Source organism: Saimiri boliviensis, chromosome 19, assembly GCF_048565385.1.
Source record: "Saimiri boliviensis isolate mSaiBol1 chromosome 19, mSaiBol1.pri, whole genome shotgun sequence".
In the NCBI taxonomy this organism is placed as follows: domain Eukaryota; kingdom Metazoa; phylum Chordata; class Mammalia; order Primates; family Cebidae; genus Saimiri; species Saimiri boliviensis.
In genome coordinates, this window is record NC_133467.1 from 14,447,541 (window position 1) to 14,470,764 (window position 23,224).

The 23,224-nt window shown below is 35.2% G+C and overlaps 1 protein-coding gene across 11 annotated transcripts in view; it reads right to left on the bottom strand.

Annotated features, from left to right (window-relative positions):
- Nucleotides 1-23,224, bottom strand: part of CEP350 (centrosomal protein 350) — a 154,478-nt gene that overhangs the window by 25,918 nt on the left and 105,336 nt on the right. For 10 of the 11 annotated variants that reach the window (XM_074389585.1, XM_074389582.1, XM_074389584.1 and 7 more), the window contains 5 exons: nt 15,729-15,851; nt 14,439-14,638; nt 7,364-7,575; nt 5,354-5,498; nt 1,676-1,836 (listed from right to left, as the gene is read on the bottom strand). In XM_074389585.1, coding sequence (XP_074245686.1) covers nt 1,676-1,836; nt 5,354-5,498; nt 7,364-7,575; nt 14,439-14,638; nt 15,729-15,851 — 841 coding nt within the window. The remainder of the gene's footprint in view (nt 1-1,675; nt 1,837-5,353; nt 5,499-7,363; nt 7,576-14,438; nt 14,639-15,728; nt 15,852-23,224) is intronic. The other variant, XM_003925320.4, reaches the window with a different exon arrangement.

A 23,224-nucleotide genomic window follows, 5' to 3' on the forward strand; every position in this document is an offset into this window, starting at 1 on the left:
ACTTTTCCTACTCGAACCACTGTACAAGTTACAATCCCTATTCTATCTCTGTATTATGTACCTGTTTAAATTAGTTTTATTTTCTCCACATCTATTAACAGGCCTATTTTCTGTGTGGAAGACAATACAATGGTAAAGGCACAGAATTTAAAATTAGAGCTAGATTAAAATCCTGGTTTCATCATTTATGAGCTGTGTATCCCTGCATAAATCATTAATCTCACTGAAACTCAGTTTCCTTATCTGTAAAACAGGGATAATAATACCCATACCTTGTTGTGAGCATTAAATGAAAAATATGTGTAATTAGCTTAGCTCCTGGTATATAAATAGGCATGTGAATATCTGATGATTAAATTAATAATGGTAGGAGGAGCATGTGTTTGTTATTACACAACAAGGATCAATGGGTGGAAATTAAAAGAACAGAAATTTTGACTAAATACAACAAAGAGCTCTTCTAATACTTAGAGCACTTTGAGTCTAACAAGGAAACCAGTTAGCCTGAAAGTTTGAAATTTCCAATTACTGAAAGTGTTCACGTAGAAGTCGAATGACCTTCTCCGGTGATGACATGAGAAGGAATTCTTGCAGTGAGTAGGGGATTCAGTCTGATTCTACAATGAATGTCATGTTCTAGGAATGCCAGGCTGGCAGAATGTGTGTGATAGGGAAGCAGCATGAGGCAGAACATTGAAGAGACTATGCAGACAGTAGAGGTAAGAGGTCATAAGGGCCCCAACTAGCTTGGAGAACATCTAAAAGAATAGGCAGACAGTAGAGGCAGCAGGAATGGACAGGGACAAACAAGGAACTGTATAAAAGAATCCACGGGAACTAGTGACTGGACAGGAGAAAACAGAGTAAGAAAGACATCAAAACCAGGTTCCCAGACTGGGACCGAATCAGCAAGGCTGCTACAGCTTGGGGGAAAATCCAAGTTAAGAGTTATCATTTAGAAGCTATCCAAATAGTACAGAATTGTACTACTTAATAAGTCGTGTGGCATGAAACACCACTCTGTGAAAGAAGGGAAGGAAAGGGGGCAGGGGAAAGGGAAGGAGGAAGGAAACGGAGAAGGAAAAGGGGAAGGGCACAGGGAAGGGAAGAGGGAAGGAGGAGGAAAGGGGAAAGGGGGAAGAGAAGGGGGAAGGGAAGCAGTAACAATTCCAAAAGCTAAAATTATTTATCTAATGGTTCTCTGCTTACAAGGGCATAGATACCAATCTTTCTTTCAAAGGCCTAATCTTTCTTATTTAGAAGAAAAGTTTTAATACTTTATTTTAAGATTTATTTATTTTTTAGAGGTAGGGGTCTTGCTATGTTGCCCAGGCTGGAGTACAGTTGCTATTCACAAGTGCAATCATGGTGCACTGCAGCCTCAAACTCCTGGCTTCAAGCAATTCTCCTCCCTCAGCCTCCTAAGTGGCCAGGGACTACAGGAACACACCATTGTGTGTAACCTTGATATTTATTTTAATGTTTAAACTTAAAATTTAATGTTTTAAGCAAGAATGTCCTTAGATACCCTCAGATTCTTTTAAGAGGATAAAATGTGGTGCCACACTAATAATGAGGAAACCTAATCCATTACTTTATTAACAACATTAAAAACATTTTAGGCATCACATACACATTAGCCTTGACATTAAACCCCTTTCTTCCTATGTCTAACCTCTAACTGCTTGATCAGACTGGCTTCCTGGGCTTTCAGTCTTTCCTTTTGCCTTTTTTTCTGTTCCTTCTTCAACTGGTTCACAACTGATTTTCTTTTCCGCAACTCATCCTTCAGAGCTCTGATCCTACCTTCAATGTCACTCTGGTCAGAAGTAGTTTCTGAAAGAGATACAAAATCTTTCATTTATAATTTTGACTTAAGCATAAAGTTAACTTAGTAACTACTAATAAAAAGCTATAATGTAATTTTCCATTTAAATAAAGCCAATCCAATGATTAAAATGATAAAATATGAACTTCTGAAAAAAATTTATTATAAAATGCATCCCTGCTTTTCTATAATCTCCCACACACACTATTTTTGGCTTGATTCCTCCTATTTATTTTCACTTTCTAATTGTACTACTTAAAATTGTAAATAAATCTGGAGATATGCTGTCTTGGTAAGACATGCAGCTGGAAGTTAAGAAATGTTTAGACTGATGAAATGTGGATATACTACAAGAAATTACTTCTGGTAACAAGATAATTACATTTAACTGTCTTTCCCCTTACTTGTTAATACATAATTTAATAGTTTTTAAGTCACATTAAAATCAAACTAGAATTATACCACATCAAATTGCTTGTGATTCATTAGCTGATGGTTTAATACCACATTAAAAAGAGAGAAATTATATTAAAAAAAAAACTCTGCTATAATCTTTGTCTGAAAGCTCTCAAAATATTTAAAATAGCTGAAATTAAGCTAGTTAAATCTTTTCTCTCCAACAGTTCACATACACAAGACATCTACTCATAGCAACATCATGAAAAAGATATTTTACTACAATGTGTCACACGCATGCTATGAAAACAAATAGGTATCATTTAAAGATACTGCTTATTTCATTATACATGGAAATTACATGGTATAGAAATTACTGTTCCTCACAGCTCCCTCAACCACACAATGGTGTCATTCCCATACATACATAATGTTGAGTGAGACATTTAATAATCTTACAAAAGAAATAATATCATACACAAATCTTAAGACTCAGATTTAACACTACATCATAAGCCAGGATTTTATCAGTTATTTCAGGTTAAATTTATTAAGAGCTAGTTAAGGAAGTTATTTAAATGCAAAAAGATTACTGTCTTTTTAATAGTGTGGTATACGTATCTGAATAAGGAATAATAAAATCTGAGTTCCTGTCACTTCTATGACACTGAGTTAAGGCACACTAGGAAAGTTAGGCTTGTTTTACATTAGCGGTAGCATCATACTGAGCCCTTAGCACAGGCAGAGCTCAGTATTTATTTATGTGCTTCCAAAATTACTATTTTGATAAAATTTTGTATATCACTACATTCTGACAGGCTTAGTTTCAATTTTGCCCCTATGCTAGCGATGATTTTCTACTAAAAATATCTTTACCATCTATGGTTGATGATTTAACAGAAACTGATGAAAAACCTGGAGTTTTTAGATAAAAGACCTCAGAAAATGTTTATGTTTTTAAGTACTAAAGGAACCAAATGTGGGCCTGGTGCACTGGCTCACGCCAGTACTTTGGGAGGCTGAAGTTAGCAGACTGCTTGAGGTCAGGAGTTTGAGACCACCCTGGGCAGCATGGCGAAACCCCATCTCTACAAAAAACCAAAAATTAGCCACGTGGGGCAGCATGCACCTGTAGTCCTGGCTACTTAGAAGGCTGAGGTGGGAGAATCATTTAAGCCCAGGAGGCGGAGGCTGCAGTGAGCTGAGAACATGCCACTGCATTCTAGCTTGGGCGACAGGGCTAGAAGCTGTCTCAAAACAAAATAACTTGTTAGAATATCCTGATTTTTAAAAATTAAGTTTCTGATTATTTGACACAAACTGATTATATTAGCTTGGTTGATAAACTCTCCATCACTTAAGTAAAAGTATTATAACTCCACTACATTAATATCTACCACTTCCACAAATACTGAATATAAATGATGTCATCTTGAATAGGTGGTGAATCTGTAGTTTACAAACCTCAGAGCTACTTTTCTGAAACTATTCATTCTTACTTAAATAAGCTCCACCAATAAAACAGTATCTTACAAATGTTATCATTAATCCTTTGTGCATAACTCATGCAAAGATGGTTGAAACATTATTCCACTGCCAGCAAATGAAAAAGATAATCTAGTATTGGCAAAGAAACTTGAAGAAAGTCACCAGTAAGTAACAGATCCAGGATAAGAACCCATGTTTCCAAGTATTCAAGTTTATGTCTACTGACATGTTATTCTCCTGGAAGTAATTTTTTACCAAAGTACATAAAAGCAAATATATAAAAACGTTAATAACTTTCCACAGAGAAATATGAGACATCCTTCAACTGTTCTGACTCAATGATTCTATTCCTAAGAATCTATTCCATAGTTAAATATACAAAAAGAGTTTTCATTATATATATGATAAACACACATATAAATGATATGTGATATCACACACAGACATAGAGTTATGTACCACATATGACAGTTTGGTCAATGACAGACTATGCAGCAGACTACATATATATGATAGTGGTCCCAAGATTACCATATTATATTTTTACTACATCTTTTCTATGTTTAGATATAGAAATACTTAAATTGCCTACAATCAGTGTAGTAATACTGTACAGGTATTACAGCCTAGGAACAAGAGGCTATACCATATGGCCTGAGAGTACAGTAAGGATCCACAGTCTAGGTTTGTCATTCTATGAATTTCACACACTGATGAAATTGCTTAATGACACATTTCTCAGAGCATAGCCTGGATATTAAGTGACATACGATTGCATATATACGTCTGTGTAAATATTTACATAAAGATATTTATTATGTCATTATTTGCAATTGTGAAATATTTGAGAAAATCTAAATGGCCATCACTAAGGAAATAGTTCAATAAATTATGGCACATCTACTCTTTGAAATATTATATAGTTAACTCAAAGAAGAAAGGAGAGCTATAAATATGGGTGTGGAAATATTCCATGATTTACAATTGTCTGACACATGGAAAACAAAAGGGTATAGCACAGGATCAATGACAAAAACAAACAAACAAACAAACATTTTTCATGTTTTCTTTACTAAATACTTACTCTCAAAACTAAAACTGAGTTCAAAAAGCAATACATTGGGAAGGGTACAGCGGTTTACGCCTGTAATCCCAGCATTTTGGGAGGCCGAGATGCGTAGACCACCTGAGGTCAGAAGTTTGAGACCAGCCTGGCCAACATGGTGAAACCCCATCTCTATTTAAAAAAAAAAAAAAAAAAAAAATTCAAAAATTAGCTAGGTGTGGTGGTGGGCACCTATATTCCCAGCTTCTCATGAGCTGAGGCAGAAGAATTGCTTGAGCCTGGGAGATGGAGGTTGCAGTGAGCCAAGATTGCACCACTGCACTCCAGCCTGGGTAACAGAGTGAGACTCTGTTTCAGAGAGAGAGAAAAAAAAAAAGCAAGACACTGAATATGTTTAACTCAATATATTCAACATGGCAATACTCGATATGATATTAATCTTCCTCACAATCTTACATAAACCCACCATTGTCTGTCTACATATGCTTCTTAAGGTCAACAAACTCCTTGAAGCCTTTTAGAGCAGAGGCTGTTCAAATACAACACAAATACAAACTCCTCAGGATTAGTCTTACCTGACTGTGTCATAGATAAGGACTCATCTGACCAACTGTAACAGTGCTGATGGGACTTGATAGGCAGGTGACATTGTCCTCCAGTCCTATGACTTCCTTTGCTAGACTCCTGCTTTGACATAGATGTACAGCTTTTGGGAAGTGACTGTTCAAACAGAAAACCAAATGAGAACTATTTTGTGATGTCATTATAAAATTCTATTTAAAATTTGAGATACTAGCCATTTAAAGGTAATATTTACAAAGAATTTAAAATAACTGTTGGACATAAGTGAAAAAAAGTTTACAAATTATTCAACCTGGGAAAGCTGATTTTTTTTAAATAGTTACAAATTACATAGGAGATAAGACCTCAATTTTTTTGAAGACAAATTATAAAAGAGCATGCTTTTAACAAGGTTTACAATAAATTAGAAGTGATTATCATGTCAGTGATGTTTACTCCCACATTCTTTTAATTTAAAAAATGCAAAGTATGTACTACTTTTATGGAAAGGAGAGGGGGAGAGAGGAAGGGAAGAAGAAAATAGAGCAAAAGACATTTGCCCACAAGAGAACAAAAGACAAAATTTCTACCCTGACATCAGGTGGAAGTGAGATGCCTGATTTGATTCCTAGCTACTATCACTTCCTATCCCTGTGACTTTGGGTAAGTTTCCTTGCTTGGGAATTAGAAGAGTAGTATCTACTTTATAGGATTCTTGCCAGGATTAAATGAGATAATCCATGTAAGGCACTTGGTAAATACTTGGTAAGTAAACATTCAATAAATATTAGCTTTTGTTATAAAAACCACTTTAGGACATACTAGTTTAGACTTCCGTGATATACTTTCTTGTGAAAAAAGCTCTAATTTTTAATAGTCAATCAGTTCTTGGCTATTCTGAGCCTCATCAATAATGATGCTAGGTAAAATCTAATCAATTTTTAAGAACTAATAAACTCGTAAGATTGTTTAAATGCAGTTTGGTTGTAAATGCCTAGAAGGTAGAAATTTAAAGGATAATAGATAATGCTACAAATAAATTATCTATACAAGCCTAATATTATCATACAATAAATAAGAAACCACTAACATGATACTCATTAAAAGTCTTTAATAACCTAAAAATGCTGATTTCAAGTATGTGCACAAGGACACTGGAATATTTTTTAACAATATTAAATAGGATCTTCATTGAATAAAAAATGTTTTTCTTCTAGATCTTCTAGGTGCTGTAACACATATGGATCTGATTGATTTTTCAACAGGGGAAATAAAATAAATTCTTTACATCCACAATAAAAATAGAAGACTCTAACAAAGGATATTCCATTCTGAATTTGGGTAGATTAAAAAAAAAAACATAAAAAGGCTTTAACAATGTCTGTGTATACTTTAGTATATCACAGCTATACTAAATATTTAATATTGTTTTGCTAATTATTTGCTATATTTAACAAAAACAGTTAACTTTCTATCTTGAGTTTTTACCAGCTAGTCTTTTTCTATAAAGTACACAGTTAAGGACAATGTAGAAAATCTTCTTAGCCTAATAATGGCCATTATTTTAATTTAAAATCAATAACTATTTCAGACCTGTCTTTAAGAGATTAAACCATTATTTTTATTCTATGAGTTATACAGAAGTTATTAGTTCAGTTACAGTAAAGGTACTCTTGTATTTTAAGATCTTACTGTTTTTGTTATGTGAAAAAACAAATTTCAGAAAGAACCTGTGTTGCTCCTATAAATTGTTTTTCATACTTTAGAAGTTCCTATTCCCTCAATATTAACAGACTTGATAGCATACAATTTTATAACCTCCATTAATGCCATCACTCATATATTTGTAAATCTACAGAAGTAAATGAAAAGCTTTATTTCTATTCAAATGTTATATCCTGTATGTTACAAGTATGGTGATAGTTAATACTGTCATTAATAGCAATAATATAACTGTTAATAATGTAACTTTCAGGCAATTTTTTTCTAGAGAATCTTTAAGATATAAATATACATTAACTTACATGTTTACTAGGAGAGGTAGAAGATTCTAGTTCCTGTGAACAAACCATTTCTTCAGTTAGTATACTGCGATCTGGACTCCCTGGTTGCTCCTGTCCTATAGACTCAGATGGTACATATTCAACAGCAGGGCTGCCTAATTCTTCCGGAATGGAGCTTTCACTGTTTAGATGAGAGTATAGAGGTACTGGAGATTCCTCTTCACTCGCTATTTCTATTAAGAGAGGGTGAAAACAAGAAAAAAATATACAATCTTGGTCAATGGGAAAATTACACTGATAAACATTGTTTTTAGCATATTATTACTCATTGCATTTATTTATTATTGCTATTATTACTTTTTGAAACAGTTTCGCTCTTGTTGCCCAGGCTGGAGTGCAATGAAGCCATCTTGTTTCACTGCAAACTCTGCCTCCCAGGTTTAAGCAGTTCTCCTGCCTCAGCCTCTCAAGTAGCTGAGCTTACAGGTGTGTGCTACCACGTCCAACTAATTTTGTATTTTTAGTAGAGAAGGTGGTTTCACCATGTTAGTCAGGCTGGTATCGAACTCCTGACCTCAAGTGATCCACCTGCCTTGGCCTCCCAAAGTGCTGGGATTACAGGCATGATTAGCCACCGTGCCTGGCCTACTCACTGCATTTAGATAGAATTTCTTTATCATCATCACTTAACATTTACTATAAAGTCTGTTTAGTCTAATTAAGAATTTTGGCTGATGCCAACTGAGAGAAGATACCTACCACCGTAATCAGCAATGACAGTAACTTACAATTTAAGTGTGTGTGGGGTGCAGAGCAGTTTCAACTCTTATACATTCTTTTAGGAGTGGAAATTGGTCCACCTACTTTTTGCATTATTTTTTTAGACAGGGGTCTTGTTCTGTCATCCAGTGTGGAAAGCAGTGGTGTGATTAGGGCTCGCCAAAGCCTTGATCTTCCCAAGCTCAGGTGATTCTCCCACCTCAGTTTTCGCAATTTTAGTAAAGACGAGGTTTCACCATTTTGCCCGGGCTGGTATTGAACTCCTGGACTCAAGTGATTTGCCCATCTTGGCCTCCCAAAGTGCTAGGATTACAGATGTGAGCCACCACTCTGGCCTGGTCCAACTACTTTGGTATTACTTGGAAAGGATGAAAATACATATTCTAGCAATTCCAATCCTAGGTATACATTCTAGATAAATCTTACCTATATGCAGCAGGAGACATGTACATGTTCATTGGCAGGATTGTTGTAACAGTCAATAATTGGAAAAAACACAAAAGTCTACTGATAGCAAAATAAATAAACTGTGGTATATTTATACAATGAAATGGGGCACAGCACTAAAAAGGAATGAACTAGACTATATGCACTGACGGAGATGAAGATACTATGCATTTGATTTAGCACTTTCAAAATTTATAGCACTGTCTTGCTTTGGGAATTTCCTGTCTATTGTGGCTTCTGCTCTTTCTAAAAAAACAGAAAGTTGTTTGACACTAAACAAAATTTTGGCACATATTCTTGCATAATCTTACAAATGTACATGGTTTGCTTTCTTTGCCTCTACAGGTAACATGCCACAAAAGGAGGTTATAATATCAAGCTTTGAGTAAGTACTGGAAATGTTTAATGTACTCAAATTTTAAAATGTCACTTAAATATTTTGTCTGTAATTATCTCCTTCTAGACCTGAAATCTGTAAGTTTATTTAACATAAGAAATACCTATGCCCCAAATTATGTTTTACTTCAATAAATAAGAGTGATATGACATTCCAAGGCATTTAATCCAAAATTTTAAAAGTATATTTTTACTGTGTATGTGTGGCATAATAGAAATGGTTGAATGAATGAATGAAAAAAACTCTAAAAATCATCAAGAAGGATATTTGTCTATGAAAGATAGAATGTGGGCCAGCCAGGCGCGGTGGCACACAGTTGTAATTCCAGTGCCTTGGGAAGCTGAGGTGGACATAAGGTTAGGACATCGAGACTAGACTGACCAACATGGTGAAACCCCTTTTCTACTGAAATTACAAAAAAAAAATAAAAATTAGTTGGGTGTGGTGGAACGTGCCTGTAATCCCAGCTACTCGAAAGGCTGAGGCGGGAGAATTGCTTGAACCCTGGAGGCAGCGGTTGCAGTGAGCCAAGATCATGCCACTGCACCTGAGCAACAGAGCAAGGCTCTATCTCCCCGCCACATCCCCAAAGAAAAAAGAATGTGGGCCAAGTGCAGTGGTTCACACCTGTAATCCTAGCACTTTAGGAGGCAGAGGCAGGCAATCACCTGAGCTCAGGAAGTCAAGACTAGCCTGGGTAACATGGAGAAACCCTGTCTCTACTTTAAAAAAAAAAAAAAAAAAAAAAAAAAAAACTTAGCCGGCCATGGTGGTGCATGCCTATAGTCCCAGCTACTCGGGAGGCTGAGGCACAAGAACTTGAGCCCGGGAGGTAGAGGTTGCAGTGAGCTGAGATCGTGCCACTGCACTTCAGCCTGGGCAAAAGAGCAAGAATCTGTTTCAAAACAAAACAAGCCAGGCGCGGTGGCTCAAGCCTGTAATCCCAGCACTTTGGGAGGCTGAGGCGGGTGGATCACGAGGTCAAGAGATCGAGACCATCCTGGTCAACATGGTGAAACCCCGTATCTGCTAAAAATACAAAAAAATTTAGCTGGGCATGGTGGCACATGCCTGTAATCCCAGCTACTCAGGAGGCTGAGGCAGGAGAATTGCCTGAGCCCAGGAGGCGGAGGTTGCGGTGAGCCGAGATTGCGCCATTGCACTCCAGCCTGGGTAACAAGAGCGAAAATCCGTCTCAAAAAAAAAAAAAAAAGGAACTTTGAAAAGGGTTTAGAAAATGTTTTAATTTTTAGGTAGTAGAGAATAGAACCCTTGTATTTCTGCTTTATAGCCCTCAATAGAGATACTTTATAATTATAAGTCACCTCATCAAAAGAGAAACTCAAATATATTTAACTATAAAGAAAAAAACGAAAGTCACATTTACTATTACCTCCTGGGAGATAACCACCAAGGATTCTCTCATCAGATGTCTCTTTGGAGGACTTCATTTTTTCCTTTTCCCATATTTCAAAAATTGTAATAGTTTTTTTTTAAAAAAGTTCAAAAATTAGAGAAGGATGTAAAGTGACTACTTCACACACCCATCCCCAACCACTTTCACTTACCCAGTTGCCACATCTCAAAGGTAAACCAGTGGTGGGTAAGTTCGGTTGGCAGACATGTGTCTTTCAAGATCTTTTCCTATACTCCCTGACTTCTTAAAAATTAACTTTGAAAAACTGTGGCAAAATACACATAAAATTTACCAACTTAACCAAATGTACAGTTCAGTGACATTAAGTACATTCACACTGTTGTGCAACCATCACCACTATCCATCTCCAGAACTTTTTCTTCCAAAACTGAAACCCTATACCCATTAAACAAATTCCCATCCTCCCTCACCCTAGCCCCTGACAATCACCATTCGATTTTCTGTCTCTATGAATGTGACTACTCTAGGTACCTCATGTAAGAATAATACCGTATTTCTTCTTTTGAAACTGGTTTATTTTACTAAGCACAAAGTCTTCAAGTTTCATAAATGCAGTATGTGTCAGAATTTCCTTCTTTTTTATGGCCAAATAATATTCCATTGTACATATTTCCCATATTTTGCTTATCCATCTGTTGATGGATACTTGGATGGCATTTACCCTTTGGCTACTGTGTATAATGCTGTTACAACCATGCATGTACAAATACATCTTTTAGATCTTGCTTTAGATTCTTTTGGATATATACCCAGAAGTGGAACTACTGAATCACATGTTAATTCTATTTTTAACTTTTTTGAGGAACTGCCACACTGTTTCATAGAAGCTGCAACCATTTTACATTTCCAACGGGAGTGCACAAGGGTTTCAATTTCTCCACATCCTCATCAACATTTTTTATCTTCTGTTTTTTGATAACAGCTATTTTAATTGCTGTGAGGTGGTATCTCATTGTATCCCTGATTTTTGAAGACAGAGTTACATGTCAATAAAAATCTGGCAAAATTTGGACATATATAAAGAAATATAAACAGTATCAGCCAATCTTCAGTTTTCTTTTGAAACATATTCCATATAGTGTGACATAAAACAAAATGGAGAAACATCGAAACTTTGTAAAATATATAATCTGCATGCACTGTCCAATACAGTAGCCATCAGCTACATGTGGCTACTTGAATATGAATTAAATTTAAAATTCCAGTTCCTTAGTTGTACCGCCAAATTTAAAGTGCTTAATAATCACATATAGCTAGTGGCTCCAAAATATAAAAAAATCTGAAATCTGAAACACTTCTGGTCCCAAGCATTCTGGATAAGGGATATCCAATCTGTATCTCTTTGTGGTTTTCATGCCCTGATTACTAAAGAAGTTGAGCATCTTTTCATAAATCCTTGACCACGCTTAGTGACCATTTGGAGTTCCTCATTGTGTGTCTGCTCTTCTGTCTAATTTTTATGTGGTTTTCATTTTATTATTGATTCACAGTAGTTATTTATATATTCTTGATACTATACCTTTTTCAGTCATATGGATAATAAAATCTTACTTTGTACTTTTTACTTTATGACAAAAAACAGAAATTCTTAATTTACTGAAGTCAAATTTATCAATTTTTTACTTTATAGTTTTTGCTCTGTGTCACATGCTCAATCCTTATTTCCCCCGGTGTCATAAATACATTCTCTTTTATTCTAAAAGTTTCATAGTTTTAATTTTCTCACTTAACCCTTTATTTCCTTCTTGGAACACATCTTTTATATTGTCAGGTAGGAATCCAACTTCATTTTGGCCTCCCACAAACAGGAGAGTCAGCTTCCATAGATGTACAGATCGGGTTATCTGTTTCACAGTCTATTTGTCTCTCTTTCTGTGCATATGTATTATTTTAATCACTATGCCTCTTGATATATGGTAAAGTAAGTTTTCTGCAATTTGTGGTTCTTATTTAGTAGTGTTGTTACTTTTTAGTCCTTTGTTCTTTTGCATAATTTTTTTTTTTTTTGAGACGGAGTTTCATTCTTGTCACGCAGGCTGGAATGCAGTGGCATGATCTCGGCTCACTGCAACCTCCGCCTCCTGGGTTCAAGCGATTCTCCTGCCTTGGCCTCCCGAGTAGCTGGGATTATAGGCATGTGCCACCACACCTGGCTAATTTTTGTATTTTTAGTAGATACACGGTTTCACCATGTTGGCCAGGCTAGTCTGGAACTCCTGACCTCAGGTGATCCACCTGCCTTGGTTTCCCAAAGTGCTGGGATTACTAGTGTGAGCCACCATGCCCGTCCTCATATAAATTTTTTAATGAGCTTGTCAAAGGTTTCCTACAAAGAAACCTTGCTGGGTTTCTGATGTAAATAGTCTTGAATCTATAGATTAATTTAAGGAGAATTAGTACCTGATGACAGTGAATCTGTGAAAATGGAATGTTCTATTTATTTTGTCTTTCTTTTATTTACTTTTTGAGACAGGGTCTTGCTTTGTCACCCAGGCTAGAGTGCAGTGGCATGAACAAGGCTCACCGCAGCCTTGACCTCCCAGGCACAAGCAATCCTCCTGCCTCTGTCCCCTAAGTGGCTGGGACTACAGGCATGTGCCACCATGCCCGGCTAATTTTTTTGTATTTTTTATAGAGACATTGTCTGGTCATGTTGCCCAGGCTTGTTGTGAATGCTTGAGTTCAAGAGATCTGCCTGCCTCGGCCTCCCAAAGCGTTGGGATTATAGGCATGAGACACTGGACCAAGGCTATTTTGGTCTTCTTTAATGTCTCCTAAAAAAATTCTAAATTGTTCTATTTAAAGATCTTGTACACTTTTTGTTAAATTTATTCCTAGGTACTTCATTTTTTTTGTTGTTGTTTCTATTATATTTTATTTCTATTTGTTTCTTTTTAAAAATTAGATTTTTCTAATCAATTTTTGCTGATCTATAGACACACAGTTGAGTTTTATATATGAATTTTATAACCAGAAACCTTTCTAAGCTTACTTATTAAGTCTAATAATAAACACGTAAATTCTGGATTATCTATGTGTATAGCTTTATTAATTGTAAATAATGAGAATTTTGCTTCGTCTCACTCCGTATAGCTTTTAATTCTTTTTCTAGCCTTAAACATATATGTAGGACCTCCACACAATGCTGAATAGAGCTAAAAACAAGCATCCTTGTCTTATTTCCAAATACAAAGGAAGTTTCTATGTTTTATCATTAAGGATGGTATCTATCATAGGTTTGGTTTTTTTTTTGTTGCTGTTGTTAATATCCTTTATTTGATAAAGAAAGTTCCTTTCTATGGCTACTTTGATGTGAAGTTTATTTATTTTAAAATAAGTTGAGAAATGTCTATTAAAGAATTATAATACTAGTTTATCCCCTGCTTTAGAGTCTTATATACTGGTAAAGATAAAGGAGGTCAATGTAAAAAGATGCTTAGCTACTGGGGTACAATTCCTCTACTGGTGGAATAATCAGAAGGGTTCTCTTACCTTACTGAGTAAGCTTTGGTAAGTTGCAGTTTTTAAAAGAATTTAGCCATTTCTTGTAAGTTTTCAAGTTTATACTGGAATAAAGGTGTTATAATATTTTTTATCTTTCTAATTTTTCTAGCATTTGCGGTTATATCATCTTTCTCATCATTTGCATCATCTTAATATTTTCATTTTAATTATAATTTTTTTTAGAGAGAGGTCTCACTCTGTTACCCAGGCTAGAGCACAGTGGGGGTGACCATAGCTCTCCATAACCTTGACCTCCTGGGCTCAAGCAAGCTTCTCTCCTCAGGAGCTAGGAATATAGGCATGCACCACCATGCCCAGCTACTTTTTAAGTTTTTTGCAGAATCAGAGTCTCCTATATCACCCAAGCCGGTCTTGAAATCCTGGCCTCAAGCGATCCTCCAGCCTTGGTTTTCCAAACTGCTGAGATTATAGGCATGAGCCACTGAGCCCAGCCTCTCATTTTTAAAAGTCATGAAATAAATCTTTCAATTATGTTAGGCTTCAGTCTGAACACAGTCAGTATTTATTACCTTTCTGTTCTGTTCTCTGGTCCTCTAGTTCTTTCTTAGGAGTTTTGGGTTTTATTACTTCTTTGTCCCATGCAGCCAAAGCTTGTTTTTCCATTTGACGGATTTCTGCTTCCTCTGCATCCAATCGTCGCTTCCACTCTAGGAGCTCCTCTGCATGTTGTCGCCGTTGCATTAATTTCTGCTCTCGCTTTGTCAGAAACCTATGGTCATACCATGAAGAACAGTTTGAGAGAACAAACCAATAGAGATCACTTTGAGAGCTCTATCTCTCACCACCTTATCAACAAGTTGTGCAAAAGTAGAACATTCATACTACTCTTCTCTCTGAAAAAAGCTTGAGATAATAGAAGCTTTCATGAGTCAACTTATTCAGAAAATGACGGAATTTATGTTTTACTCATAATGGTTTGTAAAGTTAGCAAAGGAAAAATAGTAGATTCAGAAAAAAAAAACCTTCAGAATACCTAGACAACCATAATTGATAATGTTCATACGTATATAGTAATTTTTTGTAGGTTATTCTTTTCCATAACAGAAGATGTAAGGAATTTATTCTGAAGGCTCAGACTAGAAAACACACAAAACCCAAAATAACAAATACCAAAAACAACAATAAAAAACAAACCCCAAAGCTGCAAAACAAGCAAGCAAACAAAAAACATGTTCATGTCCCTTTTTCACTTTTATTTTAAATTTCTGACTGGCTTTGCTTCAGGTTTAATGAGTTTTGTTTCTTCTACTAACTAAGAGATGCAATGTCAAGTGGTAAATCTTTTTTTCATGGAGAGAACATTGAGCACCACAGTCCAGTGTCTAATGCATGTAAACATAACTATTTATTTACTTGAGTAAAGGAATGTATCAAATTCTGAATTTAATCTGATTTCTGAACTTAAATAGCCAATGATGGGTTAGAAGACATTACTGAGTTAGGAAAAATTACTTAGTTTAGAGGCTACTAATAAACCATCTTCAAATGTAGATGCCACAACTAAATAAAATGTGAGCTGCTCACATTACTGGTGTTACATCTATGTGGTAGTTAACCAATAAACATGCGTTCATGTATCGCACAAACATTAAAAAGCACAAGAACTGTCACTCTACCTCTTGAGCAACGATCATAAGCAATCATCAAATTAATGTGGAAAGAAAAGGTAAAATTTATGGGACATTTGACAAGAGGCCTCTAGGCTATTAAAAAAAGAGAGAGAGAGAAAGCAAATAAAACAAACAAAAAGAACAGAGCATGCTCTATCAAAGAGTGCACTGAAAAAGGTGCAAAGTTACCTGACCAACTGGTTGTAGATATACAGCTGGAATTTGGGATGAAGGTTGGGAAAACAGACACTGAGAGAGGCCCAGTGATGAGACGTAAAGACAGAGAAGAAGTAGTGAACAGGAGAGCAGTGTCTACAAAATAAGGAGGAAGATTTTAAACCAAGAGATCAAGAGGCAGAAAGAATGAGAAAGGGAAAGCATAAGAGCTGAGTGAAGAACTTTTAATATGCTTCCTGAAGAACATTATAAGCGACTCAGTTAAAGCAGGCATTACACTCTCTGTGACATATAAAAAAGTGTACTTTTATAGATCTTACCAATGGTTTCTGAATAAACATGTCTTTCTTCTCAAATGTTGTTTAACCACCATCTATATTTTCAGTTAAATTTACTTATTTGTCAGTAAAGTAAGTACACTATGGGACTAAATTAGTTTTCAATTAAGCTTTAACAGATAGTATAACAATTATGGTCATGAACCTAGTATATCAGCAACTCTACATACATACATAATCCTGAGCAAGTGATTTTTTTAATCTGTACCTTGTCATGTATTTTAAGTTTGAAGTTAAATTTTAAAAGTACTACATTTGCCTTACTTAACATTACCTTCACAATCTAGCTTGAAAATAATATAATTTAGTAAATTGATTTACACAAAAATACGCTGTTCACCTCTACAATATAAAACTTAACTGCTAACAGGACCTACTGGAGTTATCTTGCTTTATAACTAACAAAGGCCCACTTAATAATATCGAAATACAATACCCATTCTATAAGATATCAGGATGCATAATAAAGTGAGCTAGTCCCAATAAATACTGTCATTTGGAAAAAAAAAACTGCTATGGATAGCTTAATCTTAAGGTTAAAGGTAAGAAGAACATTCCATTTTACAGTTATAAAAGCAGGGAAAAAAAAAAAAACCCAAATCTTCTTCTTTTGTAACAGTAAGTAGGTGTGTTTGTATATGTGCATGTGTGTGTGTGTGTGTGTGTGTGTGTGTGTGTGTGTGTGTAAAAAGTCCAGTAATAACTTTGGAAAGGTTAGTCCTCTTTGACAGAGCATGCTCCTGTTCACATGCACAACAACAATAACTTATAGATCAAGGCAACATTTTTGCCTTGGAAGGGCAAGGAGTAATACCAGTATGTCACAGAAGTGAGAAAATCTAGGTATAAATCCAGCCATTCGTTTGGATTCTTAAAATTATGTATAATCTTGCTTACATGTATTTGTAAATAACAGACTATTTTAATGTCCGTTTCCCCACATATCACATATAACTTAGTATTTCATTTCTCCTTTACTTACACACACACATACACACATGCAAAAACACACACATTCACATCTGGATTGCCTTGATTTTCTACACTGAAGTTCAAGGAAAAACATTTTTGCTAAATTTCAAATTAAGACATTGCAATCTTCCTTGCCATTCATTATGAATGCACAATAAACTTATTTTGATGCCAATTATCAAAATATTATGCAAAACAAAGCACTTGGCAAAAGGCTCAAAAAACCTATTCATAACATTCAAATATCACCCACCCTCTTAAGTGTATAACTGCTAAATGCAGGCATGACCTAGTACAAAAAGTAAAATAATATTGGAACATGTGAAATAAACTTTAAAAATGTACAATTTAAATTTGTCTAGCCCAACATAGAAAACATTAATTTTCTTCTATTAAAGATTAAGCATATTCAAAATCTCTAGTTTCAGAATGAGGAACGAAATAACTAATAGAAAATGAAAATAAAATAGTTTAAAAAAGTGTAAGAAAAGTTTAAAACTAGAATTTCTTTCTAGAAACATGTTCCTTATTAAATATTAACATTCTATTAAAAGTGCCCTTTAATTAAATATAAACATATTCTTATAAAAAGTGCCCTTTAAAAGTTGAATAAAGCTGAGACAAAAGAGCATTACTTCAATATAGAATTGATCATCCTTCAAGATGCTACATAGGAAAGAAAAAAAAATTGTGAATGATGGAGACAAAATTCCTACTAATACAAAATGCTTTTGATTGATGTCAAGGCATTCCTCCAACAAATCCTCTGATGGTAACAGAACACTGGACAAGAAAAAGATATACAACAGATTCAGTCTAGTATGGAAATCATTATGGCTAATTTTTTTGTATTTTTAGTAGAGATGGGATTTGACCACGTTGGTCAGGCGGGTCGTCAACTCCTAACCTCAAGGTGATCCACCACCTCAGCCTCCCAAAGTACTGGGATTACAGGTGTGAGCCATGGCACCCACCTGGCCAGCTTAATTTACTTTTTTTTTTTTTTTTTTTTTCAGACTGAGTCTTGTTCTGTCACCAGGCTAGAGTGCAGTAGCATTATCTCAGCTCACTGAAACCTCCAACTCCCTGGTTGAAGGGATTCTCCTGCCTCAGCCTCCTGAGTAGCTGGGATTACAGGCAGATACCACCATGCCCAGTTAATTTTTGTATTTTTTAGTAGAGCCGGGGTTTCACCATGTTGGACAGGATGGTATCGATTTTCTGTCCTCGTGATCCACCTACCTAGGCATTGCCAAAGTGCTGGGATTACAGGCATGAGCCATCGCCCAGGCCTTAATCCACTTTTAGTCACACTTTCACATCTGAACTTGCTCTGTACAGCTATTCAACTGTAGTAATTAGCTATCTAGGACTCTGCTAATTTCAACAAAATACTATTTAGAAGGATCAGTTTCTACTGAAGATAACTAAGTCATCAATTTAGGTTTTAAAAAAAATCTATGAGGTTGAAAGCAGATATGCTCACTTAACTTTAACTTTAGCTAGACGAACTCTGGAGAGCAGGATTCTAGTTTCAGCTCTACCATTCTGCTGTGTGTGTGACCTGGGGAAAGCTACATAAACTCTGTGGGCCTCAATTTCTTGATGAAAAACAAAGGGACTATACTTGATGACTTCCCTAAGAGCCCTTCTAATTTTAACATTTTATCACTCTTTCTCCACCGGAGCATTTCCACTTATTTTGTACCTCAAAAGACTGCTAGATCATGTGACTGCTAGACCATGTGACATGAGAACTTTTGTTGCCCACAGAGCTAATATAATTGTGGCCTGCATTCCAACAGATTATAAAATCATTCTATACTTTGAATAAAATTATGATCTAAATTTCAAATGGAACTCCTAGGTGTAAAAATCTTTTCATTATAAAAGATACCAAAAATCAACAAAATCTTAATAACTTCACAGAAGAAAGATTTACAGTTCTACATTTGTCTGGGATGTTACTGTGCTTCCTTTATCATTAGTTACTCAGATACCAAGGAGTCCATAGATCCCCTGGAATTGCATGTAAAAGTGTATATATGTGTGTATATGCATTTTTCTGAGGCACAGTTCCAAAACATCCGATTTACAAGCAAATTCAAGATCCCCAAAAGGTTAAGAAACATTGCTCTATTTTGTACTGATCTTGATGAAAATTACTGCTGCCTTATTAATGAATCCTTATGCAATGCTATGTATCTCCAAGCTTCTGAGACTACCCACCTATACTAAAACATGACTTTTTACTCTTCCTAAAACAAAACTCACAAAAAACTTAATACCTTAAATCATTTTATTCCTTCTGGGTTTTTAATTCTATTACTGTTATAATTAAAAAATGGAACACAGTACTTTACATTTTAAAATGGATTCTTTTGAGTACTTTAGCATCTTTAATAATAGAGAAACAGAGGCACAAATGAGGATATAGGTAGTTCTGACCAAAAAGAAAATGTACAGCAGGTCTGATTTTCTATAGTAAAATATTCTATAACTTAAAATCACCTACTAATCTACATGTACCTAGGCAAACAAAATAATACAGTACATTATTCCTGACCAAGGAGTTCCTGCAAAGAACAAAAACAGAGTATCAGACTTTCAGGATTTATTCAGCTACTACACTTAGACTAGAATGTTGTCTAAGAAAATTCTATTCATTTAAGGCAATGCTATTGAACATTATGACAATCTAATTAAAATATCTCCTTTAATGGAATATCAAAATCCTTCTAATGAAAATCCTTCATTATTAAAACTTAGATTAATGGTGAAGATTTTGACATTGATCAGACAATATCATAAATACTTTTGGACAGAAAAAGATCATAAAATATTTATCTGCTTAACTTTTTGATCAATCATTTAAAACTAAACACATTAATTTTTCTCCTTTAACAGTTTTGTAAGCCAACTGGGAAGTATAAACGGAGTATTTAAAATGTTTTGTGACGAAAGTCTTCATTTTTCTATGCTATGTTGGTCTGCAATGAATGATCAAACCAAAAAAATAGCTATATACTTTTTGTCCCTTCTTCTTATGTTAGAAAGTACTTGCTAATTTAACAGTATTCAGGAGGCTGAGTGGGAAGGATTACTTGTGCCCAGGAGTTTGAGTCCAATCCTATCCTGGGCAACATAATGAGACTGTTTAAAAAGTTTGGGAGGCCAAGGTGGGTGGATCATGAGGTCAGAAATTCAAGACCATCCTGACCAATATAGTGAAACCCCATCTCTACTAAAAATACAAAAATTACGGGGCATGGTGGTGCCTGCCTGTAATCTCAGCTACTTGAGAGGCCAAGGCAGGAGAATCACTTGAACCCGGGAGGCGGAGGTTGCAGTGAGCTGAGATTGTGCCACCACACTCCAGCCTGGGAGACGAAGCGAGACTCTGTCTCAAAAAAAAGAAAGAAAAAGTACACTCATCTATGAAAATGTCCTTGACATACATCATACTGTCAGGAAGAATTTATCTTTTCTGAACTTTCTCAGCAATTGATCTAAATATACTTCTCTATATGAACTTGCCACTCATTCTTTTTTCCGTCTACACTCTAAGCTCTCTGAGGACAGGGTTTAAATCTGATTTATCTTGGTATCCCTCAGAACGTAGCATACTCACACATTAATTAATAAATAATTGCTGAGAGAATAAGTGTATAATTAATACATCATATGGAAGAAGCAGCTACTGTTAACAAAAGAAAGAAAAAATGCATTGTCCTATAAAATAGGACAATGAAACACTTAAAGATGAAGAAAACACCATTCTTTCAGTGTTTCACTTGTTCTGTAAACAGAAAGAGTCAATTGCATGGTGTTTTTTTAATGAGTAGCTGTTTCACGTTTATAGGCAATCCACTTAAATTATAAATAATATCCCTCACAGTAATAAAACTCAGATTTCACTTACCAATAAAACCAAAAACACTGAGAGCTATTCAGTCCACAGGTTAGATCTACTGTATGTGTTTGCAAACATGTTTTCATTATTATTGTCTTTCACATTTTGAATATTATTTTTTGCTTTTTACTATACTGATAAATGGAAATTACATGACATTTACAAAATATCTACTCAACAAAGAGATCAAGAAAAGCCATACGTTAGGAATATAACATGGTTTTTAATATTTAACAAACACATTATTATCATAGTGAAATATTAAAAAAGGAAATCTTTCACGAAAGCCAAGAATGATATGATCACTTCAAAAAAAAAATCTGTCATAAAATCAGAGTTCAGAAAGTTAACAATAAGCAATGATATATAATGAAAAGGTTACTCCTAAAAACTAACTAAACTTATTGAGAAGGATGACTGCTCCTTGGTGATTTATAAGAGTAAAATAGGAATGACTGCCTTTGCGAATCTATAGAACAAACAAGTTCCGGGTCACGAAGTAGCAGAGGTTCAAATGATTTTGTTTTTAAGTGTCTACTGTAGCAAATAACTATGAAATTAACTGACACACTGTTTACTGAGCTGACACTCCAACATCATTGAAGGAGATCAAACTGTAGCGCTCTGGTAATATAAATGGTATTTAAAAACTAGTTTTCACATTACTTTGTTTCAGAGATCAAAAAATAGTGCATAATAATACCCTTTTCTATGCACCACCAATTTTGAAAAATACTTTAATTCATCCTTAGATTTCTTTTCTTTGAGACTAAGTTTTGTACTTGTCGCCCAAGGTGGAGTACAGTGGTTCGAACTCAGCTCATTGCAACCTCTACCTCCCAGGTTCAAGGCAATATTCTCCTGCCTCAGCCTCCAGAGTAGCTGGGATTACAGGCATGTGTCACCACATCTGGCTAATTTTGTATTTTTTAGTAGAGACAGGGTTCACCATATTGGCTATGGTTGGTCTTGAACTCTTGACCTCAGGTGATATGCCCACCTTGGCCTCCCAAAGTGCTAGGATTACAGGTGTGAGCCAGCACACCTGGCCTCATCTTCAGATTTCAGCACCATCATTCAAACATTTCTTTGCCACTACTGCCTTTACTCTGTTCCTATTACAAACATGATTTCATTGCTTCAAACAGATCAAAAAGTCACCGAATGCTTCAAAGCCTATTCTACTTGACAAACTTTTCAAAAATCTATTCCCATAGTTGTCAAGAAAAGATAGACGAATAATACAAAAATTCTAGATGATTAATATTTTGGAGTCTATGAAAATAATTAACAAAATGTGGATCAAAGTCAATAAGCTCATACTTGAACTTGTTATTTAGGATTTTTAAAGCTTTAATCACATTTCAATGAAATAAGCACCCCAGAAACTGACCTCAAGGACAGACTAGAATTAGCAGTTTTTTTCTACGAAGGTGGTTAAATTAGAATATCATTCTTAGAGACTAGCAATGAAGATTTTATTGAAATAGAAGAGCAAGAGATCAATGAAGAAATCACCCTGCCGGGCGTGGTGGCTCAAGTCTGTAATCCCAGCACTTTGGGAGGCCGAGGCGGGCGGATCACCAGGTCAAGAGATCGAGACCATCCTGGTCAACATGGTGAAACCCCATCTCTACTAAAAATACAAAAAATTAGCTGGGCATGGTGGCGCATGCCTTTAATCCCAGCTACTCAGGAGGCTGAGGCAGGAGAATTGCCTGAACCCAGCGGGCGGAGGTTGCGGTGAGCCGAGATCGCGCCATTGCACTCCAGCCTGGGTAACAAGAGCGAAACTCCGTCTCACAAAAAAAAAAAAAAAAAAAAAAAAAAGAAATCACCCTGACACTGTCTTCCCCCAACATTTACTACTCAAAGACATTTGTGGCACATATACAATGTCAAATTAGTGATACAAGTTTATGAAAGATTATTTTAATTTTGAATTCAAAGACTGCTGAAACAAAATAAAGTATGCTCATATAGGCTACTGTAAAATTTTATCAGAAAGGAAGAAAACCTCTTTAATCTAAATTTTAATAAATTCTTACCTGAAGAAGCTTTAAATAGTCTATGGAAAACATCCAAAAAATTCATATATTTATCAATATTTGGTTTCACTTCTTACATTTTTAATTAAAAAATTATTTTTAGGACTTATTTTTATAATTTAGGTATTTTTAAATTTAAGTATTTTTAATATGAAATGGCTTTCTTGCAATGAAGTGCCAATGTATAACTTTGCCTACAAAAAGTAAGGATTTCACATACAACTGCTTGACTGTTGT